Source organism: Mauremys reevesii, linkage group 1 (assembly GCF_016161935.1).
Source record: "Mauremys reevesii isolate NIE-2019 linkage group 1, ASM1616193v1, whole genome shotgun sequence".
Lineage (NCBI taxonomy): Eukaryota > Metazoa > Chordata > Testudines > Geoemydidae > Mauremys > Mauremys reevesii.
Genome location: NC_052623.1, coordinates 66,479,616 through 66,501,915, shown reverse-complemented (window position 1 = coordinate 66,501,915; position 22,300 = coordinate 66,479,616). Strand labels below are relative to the sequence as shown.

At 42.3% G+C, this 22,300-nt stretch overlaps 1 protein-coding gene across 5 annotated transcripts in view; it reads left to right on the top strand.

Annotated features, from left to right (window-relative positions):
• DNAJC15 (DnaJ heat shock protein family (Hsp40) member C15) overlaps window positions 1-21,667 on the top strand; it is a 45,737-nt gene extending 24,070 nt beyond the window's left edge. For 3 of the 5 annotated variants that reach the window (XM_039520857.1, XM_039520856.1, XM_039520860.1), the window contains 2 exons: window positions 7,301-7,377; window positions 21,428-21,667. In XM_039520857.1, the coding sequence (XP_039376791.1) occupies window positions 7,301-7,377; window positions 21,428-21,602 (252 nt within the window). In that variant the 3' untranslated portion in view covers window positions 21,603-21,667. Of the gene's footprint in view, window positions 1-7,300; window positions 7,378-17,847; window positions 17,919-21,427 lie in introns of all 5 variants that reach the window. The other 2 variants (XM_039520859.1, XM_039520858.1) reach the window with 1 other exon arrangement.
• The last annotated feature ends 633 nt before the right edge of the window (window positions 21,668-22,300 follow it).

Below are 22,300 nucleotides of genomic sequence, written 5' to 3'. Positions count from 1 at the left end.
GCCAGTGCACCCCCAACTAGTGCATGCCACAGCTCTGCCATTGCCCACAAACCACCCTGCACCCTCCAAAGCCTTTGGGGAAAATTTAGAGATGTCAATTCTACCTGAGAGGGAAGGGGTAATTAGGGGGCAGAGAAGTAGGGGGAAAGGAGGAGAGGGGTTTCGAGCTGCAATGAGGTGAAAGGGGAGGGGACGGGGTTGGGGGATGAATGGAGGTTGGTGGTAGGGGAGAGAGGCTTGGGGATTAGGGTAGGAGAGGTGGGATAGTGGGAAGGGGGACAATGGGTTGAATGGCAGGAGGACTGGAGGAGAATAGAGGCAGGGATTCTTCCTTCCCATGTATGTACCCAGATATGGGGGGCTTTTTCCCCTTTAGGAAGTCCTGAGCCTCCCTCCCTGCCCTCCTCATATGAGCCGGGGTCTGGAGCCTTGCCCCTCTGGGAGTGTCTGAGCCCTTCTGACTGCCCCTGCCAGGATCTGCGAGGCTGCCAGGGTCTTCTCTATGGTGCCACAAGTACTCCTAGTTCTCAGAGCTATTGTTTCAGGTTGTATTAATCTCCATGAGGTGTTCTCATTCAGCTGAAAACACCTTATTGAGATGAATTGGCCACTTCACACATTTCAGAGCCTCCTGTGCTGCAAATGGATGGGCACAGAGCCTTTTCCGTCCATTGTCTGTCTAGCCTTCCTGTTTAAAGGACGTTTAGAGGACATTTCTAAGTGCTGTAAAATCTTTGTGCTTATATAGATTTTTTTGAAATTTGCTATGCTTTGTGGGAGTGCAGAGTAGGGTTAGTGACCCCCGCCGCCACCCCCCACCCCCCCGTTGCGGTTGTTTGAATTGGGGTTCCAGATATATAAGCCCTGAAACAACAAAATTATTTTTCTAACGGTTTCTAGTGGGGTTTGCACAGAACTAGTGATCAATCTATTGCTGTGACGTGGATCAGAGTGGTCTCTGTTGGTCAGTTTTACCCAAGTAGTGCATGGCAGCCACTAAGTCTTTGGGGGACCGAAATAGTGAATTTAAGTTCACTTTTTCACTTGCATAGATGGTGGATAGTACTCTGAACTGCACAAAATAGGAAAGAGATAGAAAATGAGACAGAAAATATAATGCCCCTGTATAAATCCATGGTATGCCCACAGCTTGCAGTTCTGGAAACCTCATCTCAAAAAAGATATACACCTCTATCTCGATATAACGCTGTCCTCGGGAGCCAAAAAATCTTACCGCGTTATAGGTGAAACCGCGTTGTATTGAACTTGATTTGATCCACCGGAGTGCGCAGCCCCGCCCCCCCAGAGCACTGCTTTACCGTGTTATAGCCGAATTCGTGTTATATCAGGTCGCAGTATATCGAGGTAGAGGTGTATTAGAAGTGGAAAAGGTACAGAGAAGGGCAATTTAAAATAATTAGGCTTATGGAACAGCTTCCATATGAGGAGAGATTAAAAAGAGTGGGACTGTTCAGCTTGGAAAAGAGATGATGGGTGGGAGGGGGGGATTAGAGAGGTCTATAAAATCATAATGGTGTGGAGAAAGTAATAGAGAAGTGCTATTTACCCCTTCACATAACACACAACTGGGGGATCGCCCACTGAAATTAATAGCAGCAGGTTTAAAACAAACATAAGGAAGTTCTTCACATAATGCAAGTTAACCTGTGGAACTTGTTGCCAGGGAATGATGTAAAGGCCAAAAGTATAAATGGGTTCAATGAAAGAGTTAGATAAATTGGCTGTGGTTGTGATATGTGGAAATCTGTGTTTTGCACCCTCTGAAGCATGTGAGGCAAGAGAAGACCTGCATGTGTACCTGCAGGATGCATCACTTTTATATAGAATGGTGTAGGTTACGTCAGTAGCAAGGCACAGGGCTTTTATTAAATGGCAGTTGTCAGTAGTGAGGTGGAATAGGAACAGATTCCAATGATTTAATGATGGCTGTGTGAAAGTGTAGGTTGAGATGGTATCCTGGGAGTAAGTGTAAGGGAGTTGTAAAAGGCCATGAAGTGATTCTTAAATTGTACATGTGTGGTATTCTTTCTGCGAAAGTTGGCTGTATGGGTGAGTGTACACTAGGATCTGGAACCTCTTGAATCTTATAGTGCCAAGAGCCAGTGTGAGTATGTGCATATGGATATATTGCTTGAAGAGGGTAGAGGGCAGGTGGTGCAGGCAACTCCCTCCCCCCCCCATTTCTCCCTTTTTTGTCCTTTAATAGTGTCAGATAGAATCCTGTGGCTGAGTGTGAATGAGTGGTTAAAAAGAGGTGAAGAGGTTGTATATTTCAGCAACTGTAGGGTTGGCAGAGTAAAAGTGTGCATGCAAATACAGTGGGGGGTGTTGAGGCATTGCTGAAAGAAAGGAGAGTCATGGGTAACCTTAACTCTTCATTTCCTGGTTTACAGAAGTTTGAGTTTTATTCAACTCAGCATACTGCAAGGGGACAGCATACCATCAAGCAACCTTAAATCTTCATTAACATAGTTTTTCCCCATAAAATATTCTTACTATCTAGCAGAATATATATATAGCGGCTTTTTTATTTTGTGGAGTTGTGTATCGTCTCTTCAGTGAGAGATTGTGGTGACTTGGGGATACACATTTTATAAAAAACCATAGCTTCTGTATAGACAAGGTGTGGTGATTAGTCTAAAACATAAGGACACTGGCATATCTCTTATTGGTGCAGACATTGTAACAGAAAGGTGGGTTACACGAGCCAGGGAAGGTCTTTAAAGACGTCGCAGCCCAAATAAATTAGGCTTCCCTATCTGACAGCCCTTTTTTGGAGATTGTTGAGGGAATCCATACACTTACAGAGGGGGCCTAAAGCTATTGACCATTTTCTTTTCACTCTTTTAATAGAGTTCATGCAAGAAACTGAATTAACTATCATGAGCTGTATAGGGCACAACATGTAAGGAAGACATGCCTAGAAGGTTAAATGGGGCCCAAAATATCAGAAGTATCAGGAAGTATAGAGCTCACCTTTGTGATCTTTCCAGCCCAGCAAGGATTGCAGATGTAGTAGGCTGGCTTTAATATTGCAGGGTGCCTGAAGTGTCCTTCCCTTATCACCTTTGAGGAGTTTTCCTAACAGGAAAATATCAAAAGTAGCACTGTTTCATGAAAACACTTCACTATTTTAGTCCGAGTAGCACATGTAAGTTAGATGAATAATCAAACCTCTCTCTTCTTTGGTAGCTAGAAAACTGCCCTTCTATCTCTTCTTTTTTTTTTTTTTTTTTTTTTAGGTATGTTCTGTCCTCACTTGCCCATGCCTCTAACCCAGGGATCGGCAGTGTTTGGCACGCGGCCCGCCAGGGTAAGCCTCCTGGCAGGCCGGGCTGGTTTGTTTACTTGCCGCGTCCACAGGTTTGGCCGATCGCAGCTCCCACTGGTCGCGATTCGCTGGTCCAGGCCAATGGGGGCTGCGCGGAAGCGGTGCAGGACGAGGGATGTGCTGGCCCCATGCCAAATGTTGCCGATCCCTGCTCTAACCTAGACAAAGATGGCTTTTAGTTTGATTTCCTTTGCTTTAAAAAGGAAGCTTCAAATCTCTTTAGGAGTGGGACTTTCATTAAAAAAGGGGCTGTTTGTGCCGTAAGTGTCCTCGGAGAAGGAAACCATTGTCCTTAATGACCTAGCTGGGATTTTAAAGGTCCAAGCCAGCCTGAGTGTCTTCCTCTCAAAAGAACAGGGCAAAGCACTTGTTTAATGCCTTTTGGAAACTATAAAGATCAAGGCTCCCTGAAGTAAGCAGTCTAAGCAGGGCCTGTCTTTTGTGTATAATACCTAGTGCTGTGGGGTCCTGGTCCATGACTAGAGCTCCTAGGTGCTAAGAATAGGAATGTTTACAATTATAAAAAGGGAGTTTGTATTTTGTCATGCAGCCATACTACTGAGGCCAGTAGTGGTGGGCAACCTGCGGCAGGCTGCAAAACTGTTTGTTTACATCAACCGTCTGCAGACACGGCCACCTGCAGCTCCCAATGGCTGTGGTTTGCCATTCCCGGCCAGTGGGAGCTGTGGGAAGTGGTGGCCGGCCTGTGCTGCTTCCCGCAGCTCCCATTGGCCAGAAACGGTGAACCGTGGCCACTGGGAGTTGCAGACGGTTAATGTAAACAAACTGTCTCACGGCCCACCAGCGGATTACCCTGATGGGCCACAGCTTGCCCACCACTGACTTGGGCTGTGATCTCAAGTTAATGAGCACTGGTCAATACCTCAAATAGAGCCTATCAAAAGCAGGGGTAGGGTTCTGTGGGAGAAGCTGGAGATAATTCAGGGGATAGTGCTGATGGAGAAAAGTCTGCTGAATCAGTATCCCATTGTCATATTAGAGAACTATGCTGGAGGTGATCGGTAACATTTTGAAAAGCACCTAAGTGCCAAAGTCTCTTTTGAAAATGGGACTTGTTTTCCAAAGCACCTAGGAGACTGTCACTTAAGTCCTTTTTTCAAAAAAGACTTAGGCAACATTTTCCAAAGCACCTCTCATCTTTAATAACTTGGGGGAAGAAGTAGTAAGGTATCATTGCCAAGTTTCTCTTTAGGTGGTAATGTTCTACTCTCTCTTAGGGCCTGATCCAGTAGTTCTCAACCTGTTTACTATTGTGGGCTGCATATGCAGCTCTTTGTGTTATGTGGGCCGCATCCACGCAATATATATACTACCCTACCTGCTGTGGCTGCCCAGTTGGGCACATGTCCCTCGACACCTGCTTCCAGACAGTAAGGGGCAGGGTTTATCCCACCCACTGAGCCATGGGGGATCCTAGCTGGAAGCCACCGATGGGACAAATTTCCACCCTGCACCAGCTCTGCCCCCAGAGACAGGATTTACAGGGCAGCCTTCTCTTGCTCTGATCTTTGGGTCTGGACATGGCCAGCAGAGGATGGGCAGGAAGGCACTGTCTGCTGCAGGCAGTCCAGGGTGCACTGCAGCCTGGAGCATGCTCATCTCACCCCCAGAGGTGACACATAGCTGTGGCTAGTGGGAGGGCGTGTGCCACCCTCCCCCTCATTTCTATGGATGCCTCTGGCACAGATGCTCAGAAGTGAAGAGACAGGTCTCCCACTGGCAGTGGCAGTCACAGTCATCCCCTTCTCTTCCCTCTACCCTATCCTCCTATCCCCTTCCCCATCCCACTCCCTCATCCCTTTCTTTTCCCCCTGCGCCACTCTCCCGTCCCCTTCCTCTTCCCGCCCCATTCTCTTTCCAATCCCCACTGTCCCCTGCCCCATCCCATTCACCCATCCCTCTCCTTTCCTCTTCCCTGTGCCCCATCCCCTTCTCTTCCTCTGCCCCATCCTCCTTCCTCTCCACACTGTCCCCTGCCCCATTCCCCCTCCCTCCTGCCCCATTTTCCCCATCCCCTTCTCTTCCCCCTGCCCTATCCCATCCTTCTTCCTTCCCTACTGCCTTGCCCTAACATAGGCACTCACTGACGTGTGTTGGGTCCTGTTTCTGTACAACAAAGAGGACAGTGACAGGTACTAGGACACAGGAGGCAGCATCCCAGAGCTGCCAGCTTCCACCGGGGAGAGGCGCCCAGTGAGGGACAGTGTGGGAAGGACAGAACCTACGCTCCTCACCCCAACAGGCTGAGCAGAGCAAGTCTTGCTCAGCACCTCTTATTTCTGTGAGAGGTGGGAGGGCAATGCCCCCCTAAACTATGCCTATGGCTGGCACGAGTTGATGACCCGGTGCCTTCCCCCATATGTGGTAACTGAGCACCTGGCAACCCTACAATTTGTCCCAGGGAGGGAGGAAGCAGCAGGCTGCCACCAGAGCTCCTCCCCCACCACAGAGGGCTACTTCGCCTTTCCTCTGGCACTAGTGCTCCAGCCGGGCTCCATGGTCTACCCCTCAGCTGGCCCCACCTGCTGGGACTGGCAAACTTGAATTTTTTTAGCACACAGTTGGGCCTGGGCTGCAAACGGCCCACAGGTTGAGAACCATTTGTCTGATTCAATGGCCATTGAAGTGATTGGGAGGATTTCCATTGACTTCAGTGGGCAATAGCAGGCCCTGTGTGCTCTCTGACGTTTTATTTGGTATCAAATTCTCTGTCTGTCTAAAGCTGTAATGTTGTGGTGTATTATCTCAGAGGTGGCTGCTTTTTTGGTAATGGGTGAAGCGTCCCTGTTGTGTAAGCAGTATGGTTTGGGAGACTATCTGCTCCTAATTTTAACTATGAAGTTTGCTTAGATACCGTAAGAGGTGCCTTATAAGTGCATGTAATTTAAATGAGTGTTTGTAAATTCATTTGGCATGAGGTGCTGTATAAATGTAAGATAAATTTTATTATTGATAATTACTAGCTATATTTAGTAGCTAGCTGAAAACTTGTTTCAGTAAGGGCCAGGCATATTTTAATTGCGGGTAAAAAGCACAGTTCTGAAGCCTGATTTCACTTTGATGATAAAAAGGTGAAGCTTACTTTGGCAGTTAACAAAACTTCAGTCTTCTTAACTGACTTCTGGCTCCAGCTCCCAATAGTCAGGCTGTCTTGGAACTACATCTGTTGTCTCTGGGGCTTGTTTGACTCAGAGGGCTGAGGCTGTGTGATGCTGGACTGGTCCCTAATTTGTTTTATTTAAACAAACAACAAAACACTGATGTCTTTAGTTACTGTAACTGGCTATGGTATTTCAATAATTTATTTTAACACACGGTTGATAGGCACCAGTTTTATCCTCACTCCCTTCCCTGGACAACTACAGTTTTTGCTTTTAAAAAATTCACCACACCTCACTCTCCAAAACAAGTTTTCTCTTTCAGTTGTTTTAAACAGTGGTTAAAATCTCAGTTTCTGATCTGGGGAAAAAACAGCAAATAATCCCAAATGGCAGGGGCAGTTAAGTCAGCATGAATTTGTGTGCACATGAAGCCCAGGGCAGTGCTCATGTGCAATTTCATTCTACCCAGCATTTAGACAATTAGGGTTTCCCTGCCACAGGGCAGGGAGACTCTCAACCCTACAAATCAATGGCTGCAACAATTAATGTCTTTCATTATCAGTGGGACACTGTAAAAACACAAACTGTAACTTTTAAGAGGTCAGATTTTCAGTGTTTGACAGAGTTCCTTTTAAACCATATTTGTTTTGCAGTAGTTTTATCACTTGAAATGAATTCTAATAAAATGCTAATCAACCTTGCTAAGGTAATAGAATAGCATTGAGATCATGACACCTGTGTACATGGAACTCATGATTTTCCCCTCTCTCTCTCTCTCTCTCTCTCTTTCTCTCTTCCCCCCCCCCCCCCAAACTCCCCCCCATAGAGTTTTTCATCCTACTATAAAGGAGGATTTGAACAGAAAATGAGTAGACGAGAAGCTAGTCTTATTTTAGGCATAAGGTAGGTGATCTGCATTAATACTGTTTTTTTTTCTATCACCAGACTGAATGGAGAAATGTAAGGTGAAAGAATAGGGCTATATGGTGCTCACAGTTGTAACTTGTTAAAAAAAATTGTGTTCCATATGCCATTCTAAGACTGTATTTTGGTTGAAAAAAAAATACAATAAAATGAGCAGCCATGCAACTTCCGACATGCCTTCAGGCCACTTACAGCAGTAGAGGGCAAATGCTGTAAATATAAATCAGAACAGCACATACTATGCTGATCAACATGATCATCTACTCTGATCTCACTACAAAATCAAGATATACAATACTGTGGATTGTATTAATGCATCAGTAATGCAGAAAGCAATTCCATTGAGTCTGTCATTTCAAATGTATGTGTAATCTCTCTTCACATCTTTTTTATTGTGGTTAAAGGAGTTGAGGATGCAGTACAGTGTATTAGGATGAATTTAAGGTTGAGTGTAGGCATGTGTAATTTAAGGGTAAAACACATTACAGGGATATTGTGATTATCCCCAATACCAAGCATTACAAACCCTGGCAATTAAGAGTTAAGGTTATGGAAATGCACAACTAAGGTACCCAAACCACCTTTCTTCTTCCCAATAGCAACTCCAGGAAGGGACAAAAGCATATGGGGAGCCTTTAATGTCTTTAAAAATAGTTTAATCTAATCAAATATTTCATATATGCACACTAAACAAGAAACCCAAAGAGAATGGTACCATGTGGTATTTTGGGTGACTGGAAGAAATGCATTAGCAATCTTAAGTTACTTATTAAAATTAAATTTATGGGCAGATTCACTGGCACACCAGAGTAGTGCATTGCAACTAGAGCTTACTGGTCCATTTAGATGGCTTTAAAGTTGGTTTGCTTTGACAGAACAGTTCATAGCAGTCGATAAACTGCAAATTAAGGTCCAGAATCACCAGTACAATTGTTGTTTCAGAGGTCTGTGTTAGAGAACAGCTGCTATGTAAAGGAGGGATGGGAGATCCCAGCCCCATAATTCCAATGTCTATGCACTTTAAAGGTATCCCTTATGCTCTGCTTGTTTCCCCAGTTAGTGTGCAGTGGAGAAAAGGCAAGAATGCCGTTCTGTGGGGAGCCTTTTAAAGTATTGATGCCCCAGCCAGTATGTGGTCATGGAACCTTTACTTGTCCCAATTGTCACTTCTCCTTAATCTGCCAACAAGAATTTTGAATTAGGGCTGTCTATGAATTGCAGTTAACTCATGCAATTAACTAAAGAAAACTAATCACAATTAATTGCAGTTTTAATCGCACTGTTAAACAATAGAATACCAACTGAAATAAATATTGGTTGATGTTTTTCTACAGTTTTAAATGTATTGATTTCATTTTCAATACAGTATACAAAGTAGACAGTGCTCACTGTATATTGTTTTTATTACAAATATTTGTACTGTAAAAATGGCAAACAAAAGAAATAGTATTTTTCAGTTCACCTCATACAGCTACTGTAGTGCAATCTCTTTATGGTGAAAGTGCAATTTACAAATGTAGATTTTTTTTGTGTGTGACATAACTGCACTCAAAAACAAAGCAATGTAAAACTTTAGAGCTTACAGGTCCACTCAGTCCTACTTTTTGTTCAGTCAATCACTAAGACAAACAAGTTTGTTTACATTTACGGGAGATAATGTTGACCATTTCTTATTTACAGTGTCACCTGAAAGTGATAACAGGCGTTCACATGGCATTTTGTAGCCAGCACTGCAAGGTATTTACGTTTGATATGCTAAACATTCATATCTCCCTTCATACTTCGGCCACCATTCCAGAGGATGTGCTTCCATGATGATGATGCTCATTAAAAAAATAATGCATTAATTAAATTTGTGGCTGAACTCTTTGGGGGAGAATTGTACATCTCCTACTCTGTTTTACCCACATTCTGCCATATATTCCATGTTATAGCAGTCTTGGATGATGACCCAGCACATGTTGTTCCTTTTAAGAACACTTTCACTGCAGATCTGACAAAACACAAAGAAGGTACCAATGTGATATTTCTAAAGATAGCTACATCACTCGACCCAAGGTTTAAGAATCTGAAGTACATTCCAAAATGGGACGAGGTGTGGAGCTTGCTTTCAGAAGTCTTAAAAGAGCAACACTCCAATGCAGGAACTACAGAACCTGAACCACCGAAAAGAAAATCAGCCTTCTGCTGATGTCATCTGACTCAGATGATGAAAATGAACATGGATTGGTCCACACTGTTTGGATGGTTATCGAGCAGAACCCGTTAGCAGCATGGACGCATGTCCTCTGGAATGGTGGTTGAAGCAGGAAGGGACATGTCATAAACAGATAGTTAAGGGTTAATGTCTCTTTTACCTGTAAAGGGTTAAGAAGCTCAGTAAACCTGGCTGACACCTGACCAGAGGACCAATAAGGGGACAAGATACTTTCAAATCTTGGTGGAGGGAAGTCTTTTGTTTGTGCTCTTTGGGGGTTGTTCGCTCTTGGGACTAAGAGGGACCAGACATCAATCCAGGCTCTCCAAATCTTTCTGAATCAGTCTGTCATGTTTCAAACTTGTAAGTAATAGCCAGGCAAGGCATGTTAGTCTTATTTTTGTTTTCTCAACTTGTAAATGTTCCTTTTTGCTGAGAGGATTTTACCTCTGTTTGCTGTAACTTTGAACCTAAGGCTAGAGGGGGGTTCCTCTGGGCTATATAAATTTGATTACCCTGTAAAGTATTTTCCATCCTGATTTTACAGAGATAATTTTTACCTTTCTTTCTTTAATTAAAAGCTTTCTTTTTAAGAACCTGATTGATTTTTTTCCTTGTTAAGATCCAAGGGGATTGGATCTGGGCTCCCCAGGAATTGGTGGGGGAAGGGAGGGGGGATGGTTAAATTCTCCTTGTGTTAAGATCCAAGGGGTTGGATCGGTGTTCACCAGGAACTTGGTGAAAAAGCCTCTCAAGGCTTCCCAAGGAGGGGAAGGTTTTGGGGGGACAGAAAGTGATCCAGACACTGAAATTTCTGGATGGTGGCAGTGTTACCAGATCTAAGCTAGTAATTAAGCTTAGAAGTGTCCATGCAGGTCCCCACATCTGTACCCTAAAGTTCAGAGTGGGGGAGGAACCTTGACAGGACATATTACTCCTGGGGGGAATTCTGTGTCACTGCATGTGTGCAGAATTCATATCCCCTGCAGATTTGTTTGCTTCCCTACAGAAAAATGACTTTCTGACAGGGAAGCAAGGGAAGCTGCAAGAGCAGTCACGCACCACTCCCTAGCAGCACAGGTGCATCGTTTTCAGGCACCCGGAGCAGCCAGCAGAGAGAGAAATCACCATGGGGTTATGGACACCCCAGCCAGTGGCTCCTACCCTGAGCCGGGATCAGCCTGTCTGGGCTGGAGGCAGGAGAGGACGAGGGGATGGGGTCATGGTACAGGGAGCTGCTCCCCCATCCACTCAACCCCTGTGCATCCAGACTTCCTATACCCAGGCACCCCTGCCTAGTCTCACCCCGTACACCCAGAACCCCCCTAGCCCTCCATACCCGAAAACCCCATTGAACCTCAACCCCTGCACCCGGAGTCCTCCTGCACCCAGACCCCCTGCCTCCAGACCCCCACCCCTGAACCCAGACCACTCTCCACTGAGCTCCCTGCACTCAAACCCCCATCCTGATGCTCCACCCCCTGCATCACCCTGAGCCCCCACATCCAGACCCCCATGCCACTGACCTCCCAACTAGCTGCACCCAGACCCCACCCCACCAAGCCCCACTCCCCCAGCACCCAGACCCATGCGCTGAACCCCAACCACCTTTCACCTGGAAGCCCCTGCAGAGTCTCGTTGCACCTGGAGCCCCCCCAACAAGCCTCTGTGCATCCAGATACCCCCACACCTAGACACCCCACTGAGCTGCGTGCACTCAGATTGTCCCACACAGAATCTTCTCACTCCACACCTGGATCCCTCCACACTTGGATCCTGCTTGATTGAGTCTGGCTGCCGCACACCTGGCGCAGAAGAGCAGGGTCCCAGGGTGTTTCTAGGACAGGCCCTAGCCTTGTGCTGTGTCAAGGTCGGGTGCAGCCTCACCACTGAGTCCATGTCCCAGGGATGGAGGAGCTGCAGGGTGATCTTCCACTTTTGTGCAGCCAGTGGCCAGTGTTCCCCACTGGCATGCTGGAGCCTCTGCATTTATTTATTGACAAATAAAACATGAAGAATTTTAAAATATTGTGTGGAGATGTTTTAATTTTTTGGCACAGAATGCCTTCAGGAGTAACATATGAATCTTTAGTGCATCTGGCAGATAAATATCTTGTGATGCCGGCTATGACAGGGCCATGCGAATGTCTATTCTCACTTTCAGGTGATATTGTAAACAAGAAGTGGGCAGCATTATTTCCTGTAAATGTAAACAAACTGAGCAATTGGCTGAACAAGAAGTAGGACTGAGTGGACTTATAGGCTCTAAAATTTTACGTTTTACTTTTGAATTCAGTAATTTTTTGTACATAATTCTACGTTTGTAAGTTCAACTTTATAATAGAGATTACACTACAGTACACCTCTACCTCAATATAATGCGACCCGATATAACACGAATTCGGAATATAATGCGGGGGCGGGGCTGCGCACTCTGGTGGATCAAAGCAAGTTTGATATAACGCGTTTTCACCTATAACGCGATAAGATTTTTTTGGCTCCCGAGGACAGCGTTATATTGAGGTAGAGAGGTATACTTGTATTAGGTGAATTGAAAAATACTATTACTTTTGGTTTTTACAGTACAAATATTTGTAATAAATAAAAAGTGAGCAGTGTACACTTTGTAGTCTGTGTTGTAATTAATATATTGGAATTGGAAAAGGTTCAAAAAAGGGCAACCAAAATTATTAGGGGTGTGGAACGGCTTCTGTATGAGGAGAGATAATAAGACTGGGACTTTTCAGCCTGGAAAAGAGACAGCTAAGGGGAGATATGATTGAGGTCTATAAAATCATGACTGGTGTGGAGAAAGTAGATAAGGAAGTGTTGTTTATTCCTTCTCATAACACAAGAACTAGGGGTCACCAAATGAAATTAATAGGCAACAGGTTTAAAAAAAATAAAAGGAAGTATTTCTTTACACAATGCACAGTCAACCTGTGGAACTCCTTGCCAGAGGATGTTGTGAAGGCCAAGACCATAACAGGGTTCAAAAAAGAACAAGATAAATTCATGGAGGATAGGTCTATCAATGGCTATTAGCCAGGATGGGCAGGAATGGTGTCCCTAGCCTCTGTTTGCCAGAAGCTGGGAATGAGCGACAGGGGATGGATCACTTGATGATTACCTGTTCTGTTCATTCCCTCTGGGGCACCTGGCACTGGCCACTGTCAGAAGACAGGATACTGGGCTAGATGGACCTTTGGTCTGACCCAGTAGGGCCAGACTTACATTCTTAATATATTTGAAAATGTAGAAAATATCCCAAACTACGTGAATAAATAGTATTCTATTATTGTTTAACAGTGCGATTAATTTTTTACAATTAATTGCAATTTATTTTTTTAATCGTTTGACAGCCTTATTTTGAAAGTGTCCAGTTTTCCTCATAGCACTGACTCATTATAACTAATCAAAATGATGCATGCAAATTAGCTGTAGGGAAACGGTTGTGATTTGTTGAGTTATCTCTGTCACAAAGCCCCACTTACAAGTTAACTGAGCTGTTAACTGGACCTTGTGTGTAGTTTTTATAAATGTAACAATTAGATACAACACTCATTATTAATATAGCTTAAATGCACCTAATTTCTTCTAACATAATTTATGCACAAGATTTCAACAAAAATTAACTCAATGGATAATCTGAAGAGTCTGTGTTGTTCCATTATTAAAATCATTTGGGACAAACACTGACAGATGCTAAATTTCTTAGAGGCTAATCTTAATGAATTTTTAACTTACACTAATTATCAGACTTGTAAATTCTCAGAAAATCCATTCTGTGCCCCAAAATAAACAATAATTTTGTGGAGGCTGTGTACGTAAAACAGGATTAATCTGTACTTTAAATGCAAAATGGAACTCAGCATTAACTATGGAGCAGTAACTGGTGTCTCCATAATCAGGGAAGAAAAATGGTCTTGTGATTCCCTATTCTGTGGCATAAAATTTCTGTGACTTTTGGCAAATTATTTTAATCTCTGTCCCTCATCTTTGTCATCTGTAAAAAAGGAAATCCTTAGCTCACAATGGTTCTGGGGCTTAATTCAATTTTGAGATTTATGGGGAAGGCATTATAAGTGAAGTATTATTATGGCAGGCTCTATGTTAGCTGAGGTAACATCTGCTGTAGCAAAGGTAACAAGACTTAAATCATAAACCTTTATTTTCAGTAGTTTGTAACTTGTGCTCTCATCTGCAGCTATGATAGTTTTTAGTATCTGTGGCCCAATCCTGCAAACACCACATTTGAATGGGACTACATATGTAAGTAAAGTTACTCATGCATATTTGTAGGATTGGGCCTTTATTTAGCAGCATAGCTAATGTCTGCATAGACAGTTTTCAAATTTAAAAAAGTCTGGGTAGATAGATTTAACTGACTCTGAATTTAAATATAGTGCCACAAGAGGAGATTGCTCAGGAGGACCAGGGAGTAAAGGGAGCGCCAGTACAAGCAGACTTGGTAAAGTGCATCTGGCCCATCAGGCTTCTTCCCACTGAGGGAGAAGGGTGTCTTGCAAATTTGACTAGCCCAAAAACTCTGGATTATTTTTTAAAAGGAGATTAACATATGCAACCAATTAATGTAATTTGCTCAGAAATTAGGAAATGCAAAAGCTACAGCTGGATGCACACCCTTATCAGTGCCTCTCTTTATTATTTATGTAATGCCTAACACATACTAGTGCTTTAGAAAATAAATACAAAGAAATGGTCCCAGCCTCAGAATGTAATTGAATTTAGAAGTGATATGACCTTCTTCTTTAGCGTATGCACAAGGTGCTTGGGTTGGCGTGTGACCAGGATTCATCACTGAATTTGGTCTGCTGGTTGGATCATTAGCTTCCCCGGCTCAGGCCGAGTACTGACGGAGAGTGTGACATGAATGCTGATCCATGTGCCCCAGTGATATGATGATACACATAAAGAAATACAACGGTTACACTACTAAGATCACTGCCTACTTAGTTTTTGTATGTGTATATTTTGATGGTTCTGTGAGAGTTTAGGACTTTAAAACTGACTCATTTCTTGTGGGTGTTTATTACATACATTGTTGTGTGTAAGTATGTGATCGCATCTCAAATGTCACTTTCCAATGATCTTAGATAGTCTGCACATGTAGCATCTTGTAGTACTCTTTGTGCTGCTTTTGTGTATGCTGGAGAACAGTACAATAGAATCTCATAGTTATCAATACTAGAATTACGAACTGACTCGCATTCACACACATACACACTTCCTTTCCTTCCCCATTATCACTACCTCAGGTTGGAGAAGCCTCTGCTCCATATGGAGAGAAGGGGAATAGGTTGCTGGGGCCAGAGGGTGGTTTGGGAAAGCCTAGCCTGGCTCTCTCCTCATCAGCTTGGGAGGTGGGGGAACTCTTGTCTCTAGGTGATGCCCATGAGGAGGGAAATTGGACAAATAAAAGGCACATCTCTAGTCCAAAGGTGTTCCCCCTGCCAAATAGCAAAAGCCTGCTGCAAACAATGGAGTTGTGAGAGCTTTTCAAAGAGAAGTACACAAGAACCTTCTATAATGGAAAATGTTAAGGAATCTAAATATAGTAGATGCTACCAGCTCCCTCTGTATTACGCAAATGTCCTGAACTTTCTATATTTACAGAATAAGTCCAATGAGAATTGTAAGTTAGCTAGTTCTAGATGAGAGAAACTCAAAATGTACATACTGTTTTCTCTACAAGACAACTTACCAGATAAAATAAAGATTTTTTTTCTCCGAAGGAAATCTTTATATTGTTTTAATATATGGTATGTAAATGGCGACAAAAGTATTGATGTTAGCTAGAAAAATTACATAGTATATAAATCAATAAAAATGAGTATGAAATAATAAAAAGATAGCAAGAATATACAATAGAATCTAAGATTGTAGAAAAATGGTAAGATGTTGCATTACAGAAGTAGTACAGTAGATTGTATAATCAATGCATATACACAGGGCAAAGTTGAGGTTGTGTATTCAACCTTCAAGAGTGATTATACTCTGAAAAATGACTGGAAAATAGCATCACATTACTCCACAGATCTGTTCCTATGTGCATCCAGAGACATCTGGCTGACCAAATGTACAAGACCAATCAGTTACCCCATGTAACCTTCCTGAAGGTAATGAGTAAGGTGGCACTAATGAAACTGAGGCTTTGCAGTGTAACTTGCAATGTAGAACCTTTTTTACTGGTGATGTTGAAGAAAGGGTTTTGAGTTTGTAGGATTAGTGTCATCTGGTTAAACTAAGCAAACTTGATGTTACATGCCATTTTATCAGTCATTTTTCAGAGCAGAACTGCACTAAACAATACACTAATACTCATTTTGGATTCTAATAGTACTTTGCACTTAGTGCCCTTTAGCAATGTAGGTCTGAAATCCTGATTTTATATCAAACTGTTAAAGATCACAATTCACCATTATTTCAACCTATAAAGCTGTTAATAAATAGGCTGCTGTAATCTAGTGGATTGAGCACACAGTTAGAACCAAGTTTAACTGAGTTCTGTTCCCAGTTCTGCAACTCACTGTGTAACCTGGGACAAGAAACAATCTATATACTCCAGTTACCCCACAGGTGTAGTTCTCATAGGGACAATGATGTTTGCCCACCTTTGTCAGAGGATTTCAGACCTACATTGCTAAAGCAATGCTAAAGTAATGCTGGAGTATATAGATTGTTTCTTGTCCCAGGTTACACAGTGAGTTGCAGAACTGGGAACAGAACTCAGTTAAACTTGGTTCTAACTGTGTGCTCAATCCACTAGATTACAGCAGCCTATTTATTAACAGCTTTATAGGTTGAAATAATGGTGAATTGTGATCTTTAACAGTTTGATATAAAATTTATTTGAAATATAAATAATCTTATTTCTCAATTATTATGTAATTTTCAGGGCTTCTGACCACCTAATTTTTATTTCCATTTCTTTTTGTTCTCTAGTGCAGTTATGTGCACCACTTCTGCAACATATGTAGGCTTTGATTTTTTCCTGTGATTGAAGCGCAACAATTACAATTATATTTAGGGGAGTCTGCCACAAGAATATAGTTAGGCTGAGACCTGGCATTCCTGCACAGATAGTGGAGTTAGGTTCTTGGAGCCTTCGACTAAAAAGGGGGCAATGGGGGTGGAAGTATGTATTAGCCTCCGCTCTTGGAGCCTTAGGCTAAAAAGAAAAGGCAGGGGCAGTATGTATTCGCCTTATATGGTGCAATTTTGTACCACTAAAGAGTGTTACCCCATAACATTCTTTAGTGGAGTGACAAAAAGCTGCCTTCCTCTGGCTTCTCTTGAAGTGGTAAATGCTGCTGCAAATGGTGGCTACATTTTCCATGTCAACTAATTAAAAAAACCTAAACCATACAGATCCAAATAGAAATGTTCCTCTGCACACCAGAAGGAACTCTGCCACTGTGCTGGCACAATGCTTCCATAAGTGACTATTTGCTGGTAAGATACACACTTAATTTAGTTGAAGTACGTAGTTTATCTTCCTGTCATTGAAAGGAGCAGCTTTATGTAGCATTTGTAAATTGACATGTCCCTGAGTGTAACACATTGAACAGCTTTGGAAAAACAAAAAATGCAGAGTTTTCTGATCTCACCAGAATGAGGAATTATTTAATATTGCCATATTTTAATAATACTCTATACAGATTTGTAGTTACAACAAATATTAGATATTTTGTCATTGGTCATAAATAACCATTTTTCAGGAAAAGGATCATTTTTCCCCTGTTCACTGGTGGAAAAAACAGTTACATCTGTGTAAGGCTTTCTCTGTAATGAAAAGTTATATTAGCATAGCTACATCGATCAGGGGTGTGAGGGAAGAGGGCTTCTGTTGACCTAGCTAATGCCATTCGGGGAGGTGATGTTCCTACGCTGACAGAAAACCCCCTTCTGTCAGTGCAGTGCTGGCATAGCTATGCTGACATAACTGTGTTGATACAGTCTCTGTAGTGTGTGTGGCAGGAACTGTTAAGTTTTGGAACAGACAAAAGCTATCAGTATTCTTGCATTGTACTGGCTTTAAAAAAAAAAAGTGTACTTCCTTAAATGTCTTAAAAGGCAGATTAAAATGTTACATCCTGAAAGGTGTAATTGTGTGTTTTGTCCACAAGATGGTGAAAACCTCTAGTTTTAAATTGTCTGAAATCAGTGCAAACTGATAATTTACAATCTGAATTTGACACTATGGTAAGCACTTTAATTTATTTCTACAGTCCATCTGCTGACAAGGCCAAGATTAGAACAGCTCATAGGAGAATCATGATTTTGAATCACCCTGATAAAGGTACACTGTTGTTTTTCATTAATATTGGGTGGAAAGAGCATACTACGAGCTCCTTTCAATTTACTTAGACTGGTTGTAGCTAGCCATTTATGTAATTCATGAAATTATGTGCTGTATATTTATTAGTGAGACTTAAGCTTTTATATGTTGTTGTTTTCTCTAATAAATAAAGAAGACCGATTAGCCAAGTTCCGTGTGCCGTAGTAGCACTAGGTTACTCTGCTGCCTTTTGAGTTCATTTTCTAGATCAGCACTTCACTAGTTGTTAGTCTTCCAGGAGCTTTGAAGAAGGGAAAACACTAGCCATGACGTTCCCACTTACGTTACATAAAAATGCTTGAACTGGGTTTTTTCTGGCCATAAATATATGAGCACACAAGTCTCTGAGGGACATGTGCTATAATCACTAAATGTATCAGATTCAGGATTTCTTAAACACATCTTGGAAAACTGTAAAGCTGGGCACAGTTGCTTTAATTGGCCAGGTTTTTAATGTAAATTTATCTTACAGAAAGGCTTATTATTATAACTTTAACTAAACTACAGCTGCTTGAGAAAGAGAGCCCATATGTTCATTCCTGTTTCTACTTTTCAATAACAGATGGTAGAATTGCACTGTATTTCAAAAGTCAAAAGGGGGAAGTGACGTTTTTTATTTCTTGTTGACAGATTTACAGGATTATTTTTTTTCCTAACCATCATAATAAATAGATAACTGACCTCTAGCAATATAAGGTGTTGAGTAAGCACTTTTCTTTTACCTGCCTTATCTCGTTGGATTGCTAATGGCTTAACAGTCCTGCTTAGATGGTATCTGTCATTCTGCTTTTTAATTTGTTTTTCTATAAAGTGAGTATACTCTGTACTCTGAAAATAGGAAAGGAATTCTCTGTTGTATTTGTAATATATTATGGTGGTCAGAGGTACAGTTTAGTGTACAGTATGTTAAAAGTTTAGATTAACAAACATTATCATTTGTATTGCTGTGGCATTCAGAGATCCCCATCAGGATCTTGGCTCCTTTCGGCTGGGTGCTGTAATAACATATTAAGACAATCCCTGTTCTGAAGATACTATACACTAAAGTCTCCCACTCCCACAATTGATAGCATCTGAGCCGACAGTTGCACTTGCCTGGAGCTCTGTAGACTTCAACAGGGCATTGTGTGGACTCAGCAGCCCACCTGTGCACTACCAATTGCAGAGTTGGGGCCATAGGTCCTAATCCTGCATCTACCCAGACAGGCCCATATACCCACGTAGCGCTCCTTTGACTTCATTAGGGCTCTGCCCATGTGGCTCCAGTGGCAGGGTCGAAGCCTAAGACAATACACAACTGTAGCAGTTAATTGGAGTTAGTGGGAAAAGGGCAACAATGGAAACTGATTAAAACTACAGTTATGTAGGCTGGTTATGAGAGAACTATGGGATCTGAAGGCACAATTTTAAATAAATCAATCAAAATCAAATGTTTTTAGAGAAATAATATAGACAACGAAAGCCACAAAAATTGTTGCACTGAGAATCGAAACTAAAATTACAAATAATTGAATTGCATGATACCAGTTTCTCTCTCATTGGAAGGCAACGAAATAGGTTGTGCACTTAATGATGTAAATGTAGCAAAAAATGCTTCTAGCAAATTTAACTTTATTTTGAGAAAATTCACTTTTGGTATTTAAACAGTGTATAGTTAATATTTCTCTAGCTTGTATTACTTTTTGCAGTTTATCATTTTATTTTTCATTCCTCTGCTCTCAAAGGGGAATAGACAAGCTACATTCAATTCGGTAATCCCCACTCCTTACTAAAACCCCAGTCATCAGAAAAACTTTACATATGTATTGGTAGGCATTCTTCCCCGTTGTGCCCCCCTGCCCCAAACACACACACAACACAGCACACACTTAAAAAAATATGGACTTCACTCAGTTGTTTCTGTATTAGATCTGGGAATAGGGTTGCCAGCTGTCTAATCACAAACCCAAATGCCCTTGCCTTGCCCTGCCCCTTCTCCGAGACCCTGCCCGGTCACTCCATCCCCCCCCTCCCTCCATTGATTACTCTCCCCTACCCTCACTCACTTTCACTGAGCTGGGGTCGGATGTTGGTGTGCAGGCGGGGGTATGGGCCCTGTGGGGTGGGACTGAGGGGTTTGGAGTGTGGGAGGGGGCTCTGGGCTGAGCCCTGGGGCAGGGGGTTGGGGTGCAGGAGGGGGTGAGGGGTGTGGGCTCTGGAAGGGAGTTCGGGTGCAGGAGGGGGCTCTGGGCTGCAGTAGGGGGTTGGCGTGCAGGAGGCGGTGCGGGGTGCAGGCTCCAGCCTGGAGGCGCTTCCCTTGAGTGGCTCCTGGGCGTCATCGTAGCAGGACTAAGGAGGCCACAGGCACGTGCCATCAGCTTTAGGGAGCAGCGCGGAACCAGGGCAGACAGGGAGCCTGTCTTAGCCCTGCTGCCGCCGCCAGACTTCAGCACCTAAAATCTCCCGGTTTGGCTTCAGTAGCCTCCAAGAGATAGGGTGTGATTCTGGGAGACTCCCAGTGAAACCAGTAGGGTTGGCAACCCTATCTGGGAATGAGTTAGTAGTGGCTTAGACTCCTGATCTAAAAGTCACAGTGAAGTCCTCCAGTCTTGGAAGCCCTATCTCCTTCTGTTGCCAGGCATCTAGAACTGATACTTATCCTCTCTGTGTCTTTAAATTTTATTCATAATTTTTCATTCATCAGAACAGATGCTTAGGAAAGGGTTGTTCAGGGCACAGTGATGTTTCAGCCACATTTTAGTGTACAAAGATAGAGGTGTGCTCTAGTGAGCGATGAGCTACTGATACAGACCTTATGATGTTTTTGGTGACTGTAGACAGATGGTTGGTACGCAAGGGGAGAGTAAAAAAAAACAAACACAAAGACCACTGAACTGTAATCAGATTGTTAGATGGAGCGTAAAGCAATGACACTGTTCAGGACCAGAAGTTAGGAGGCGTACCGTGTTTAAATAGCTTTAATGTGACACTTTTTGGCTGATATTTCTGTGTCTCTGAATCTAGAATGGAATAGGTTTGGTGTATGTTCTTAATGATTCTGTATCAAAAATTGGCTAATAACATTTTGCCTCTGATAATTTCCATGCGGGGGGAATCCTAGCTGTTCTCATGAGATGAACTGTTCAGGGTAGCTGACCTTGCTTAACAGGTGCAGGAACAATGCATTCAGTCTAAATCTTGCAGGTAAATGCCAGCATAAGATGATTTCGGATAATAGTTTTAGACTTTTCATGAGGACTTGACTTTGATAGGAGATTGCATTATTTTTCACAGTGATTAAGATTTTATTGCATGTTTGTTCTGTTTACTTATCCACTAGTTAAATTTATCTCTGACACGTAAGCTTATGAGCGATTTTTTTGGAGGGGGAGGAAACTAATAAACCACATCCCCAGTAATTAAAGGGATGCTGTAAGTTAAATGGTTTTGTATTTCATACTGATATAAATCTGTTTTCTCCCTTTTTTCAGGTGGATCTCCCTACTTAGCAACAAAAATAAACGAAGCAAAAGATTTGTTAGACTCCAGCACCAAAAATTAATGTCCAAGGACTTCTGTGATAGAACTTTTTATACATTCCTTTCTACTGAAAATCCTGTAGATATATTGTGCAATAGCTACGTGCTGCTCTATATAGCTGCATAACACTGGATCAAATAGTCAGTTTTCTATCTTCATTATTAAAGATCTAAGACTATTTAAAAAGCAAACTGATACATTTTACAAGAAGTCTCATTTCTAGTATATTTTTTCCCCTCAATCTGTTTTGACTCTAAACATTGAAGCTGGTTCTTCATTGACTGTTCTTAAAAATGGTTTATTACAGGTTTGTTCAATAGGGCTGGACTTCTGGAACTTATATTTTTTTTAAATGGAAACATTTGTCTGTATTATATAGGCTTTTATTTATTTATTTTGATAATGGTGATGCTGTATAGTGCTGTCATTTGAAGTGGCGCTAGAAGGTAAAACTGGAAGGCTTGCCCCATGTTGGATTCCTTTCTTCTGAAATATTGGGATTTGCAGCATAGATGCCATTTCAAAGCTGCTGGTTGGGACAAAATGACTTGAAGATTACGCCAAAATGCTGGTTTCCTTATCTCTATATTTGAGGGATGTAGAAGTATAAAGGAGAATATCAGCCTGAATTTTTTTTTTTAAGGTGCTTAGACCTTTTCCATGTTAGGACAGCTTTGAGAAAGATAGCTTTCCTTAAAATCACTATCTGTTTATGCCTCACTGCACTGCTGGCCTTTGGGAAAACCAGTGCCACAAATCCCTTTGCGAGGACTCTAGATCAGTTTGCGAATATGAGGGGCAGTGACATCCAAGATTCATTCATG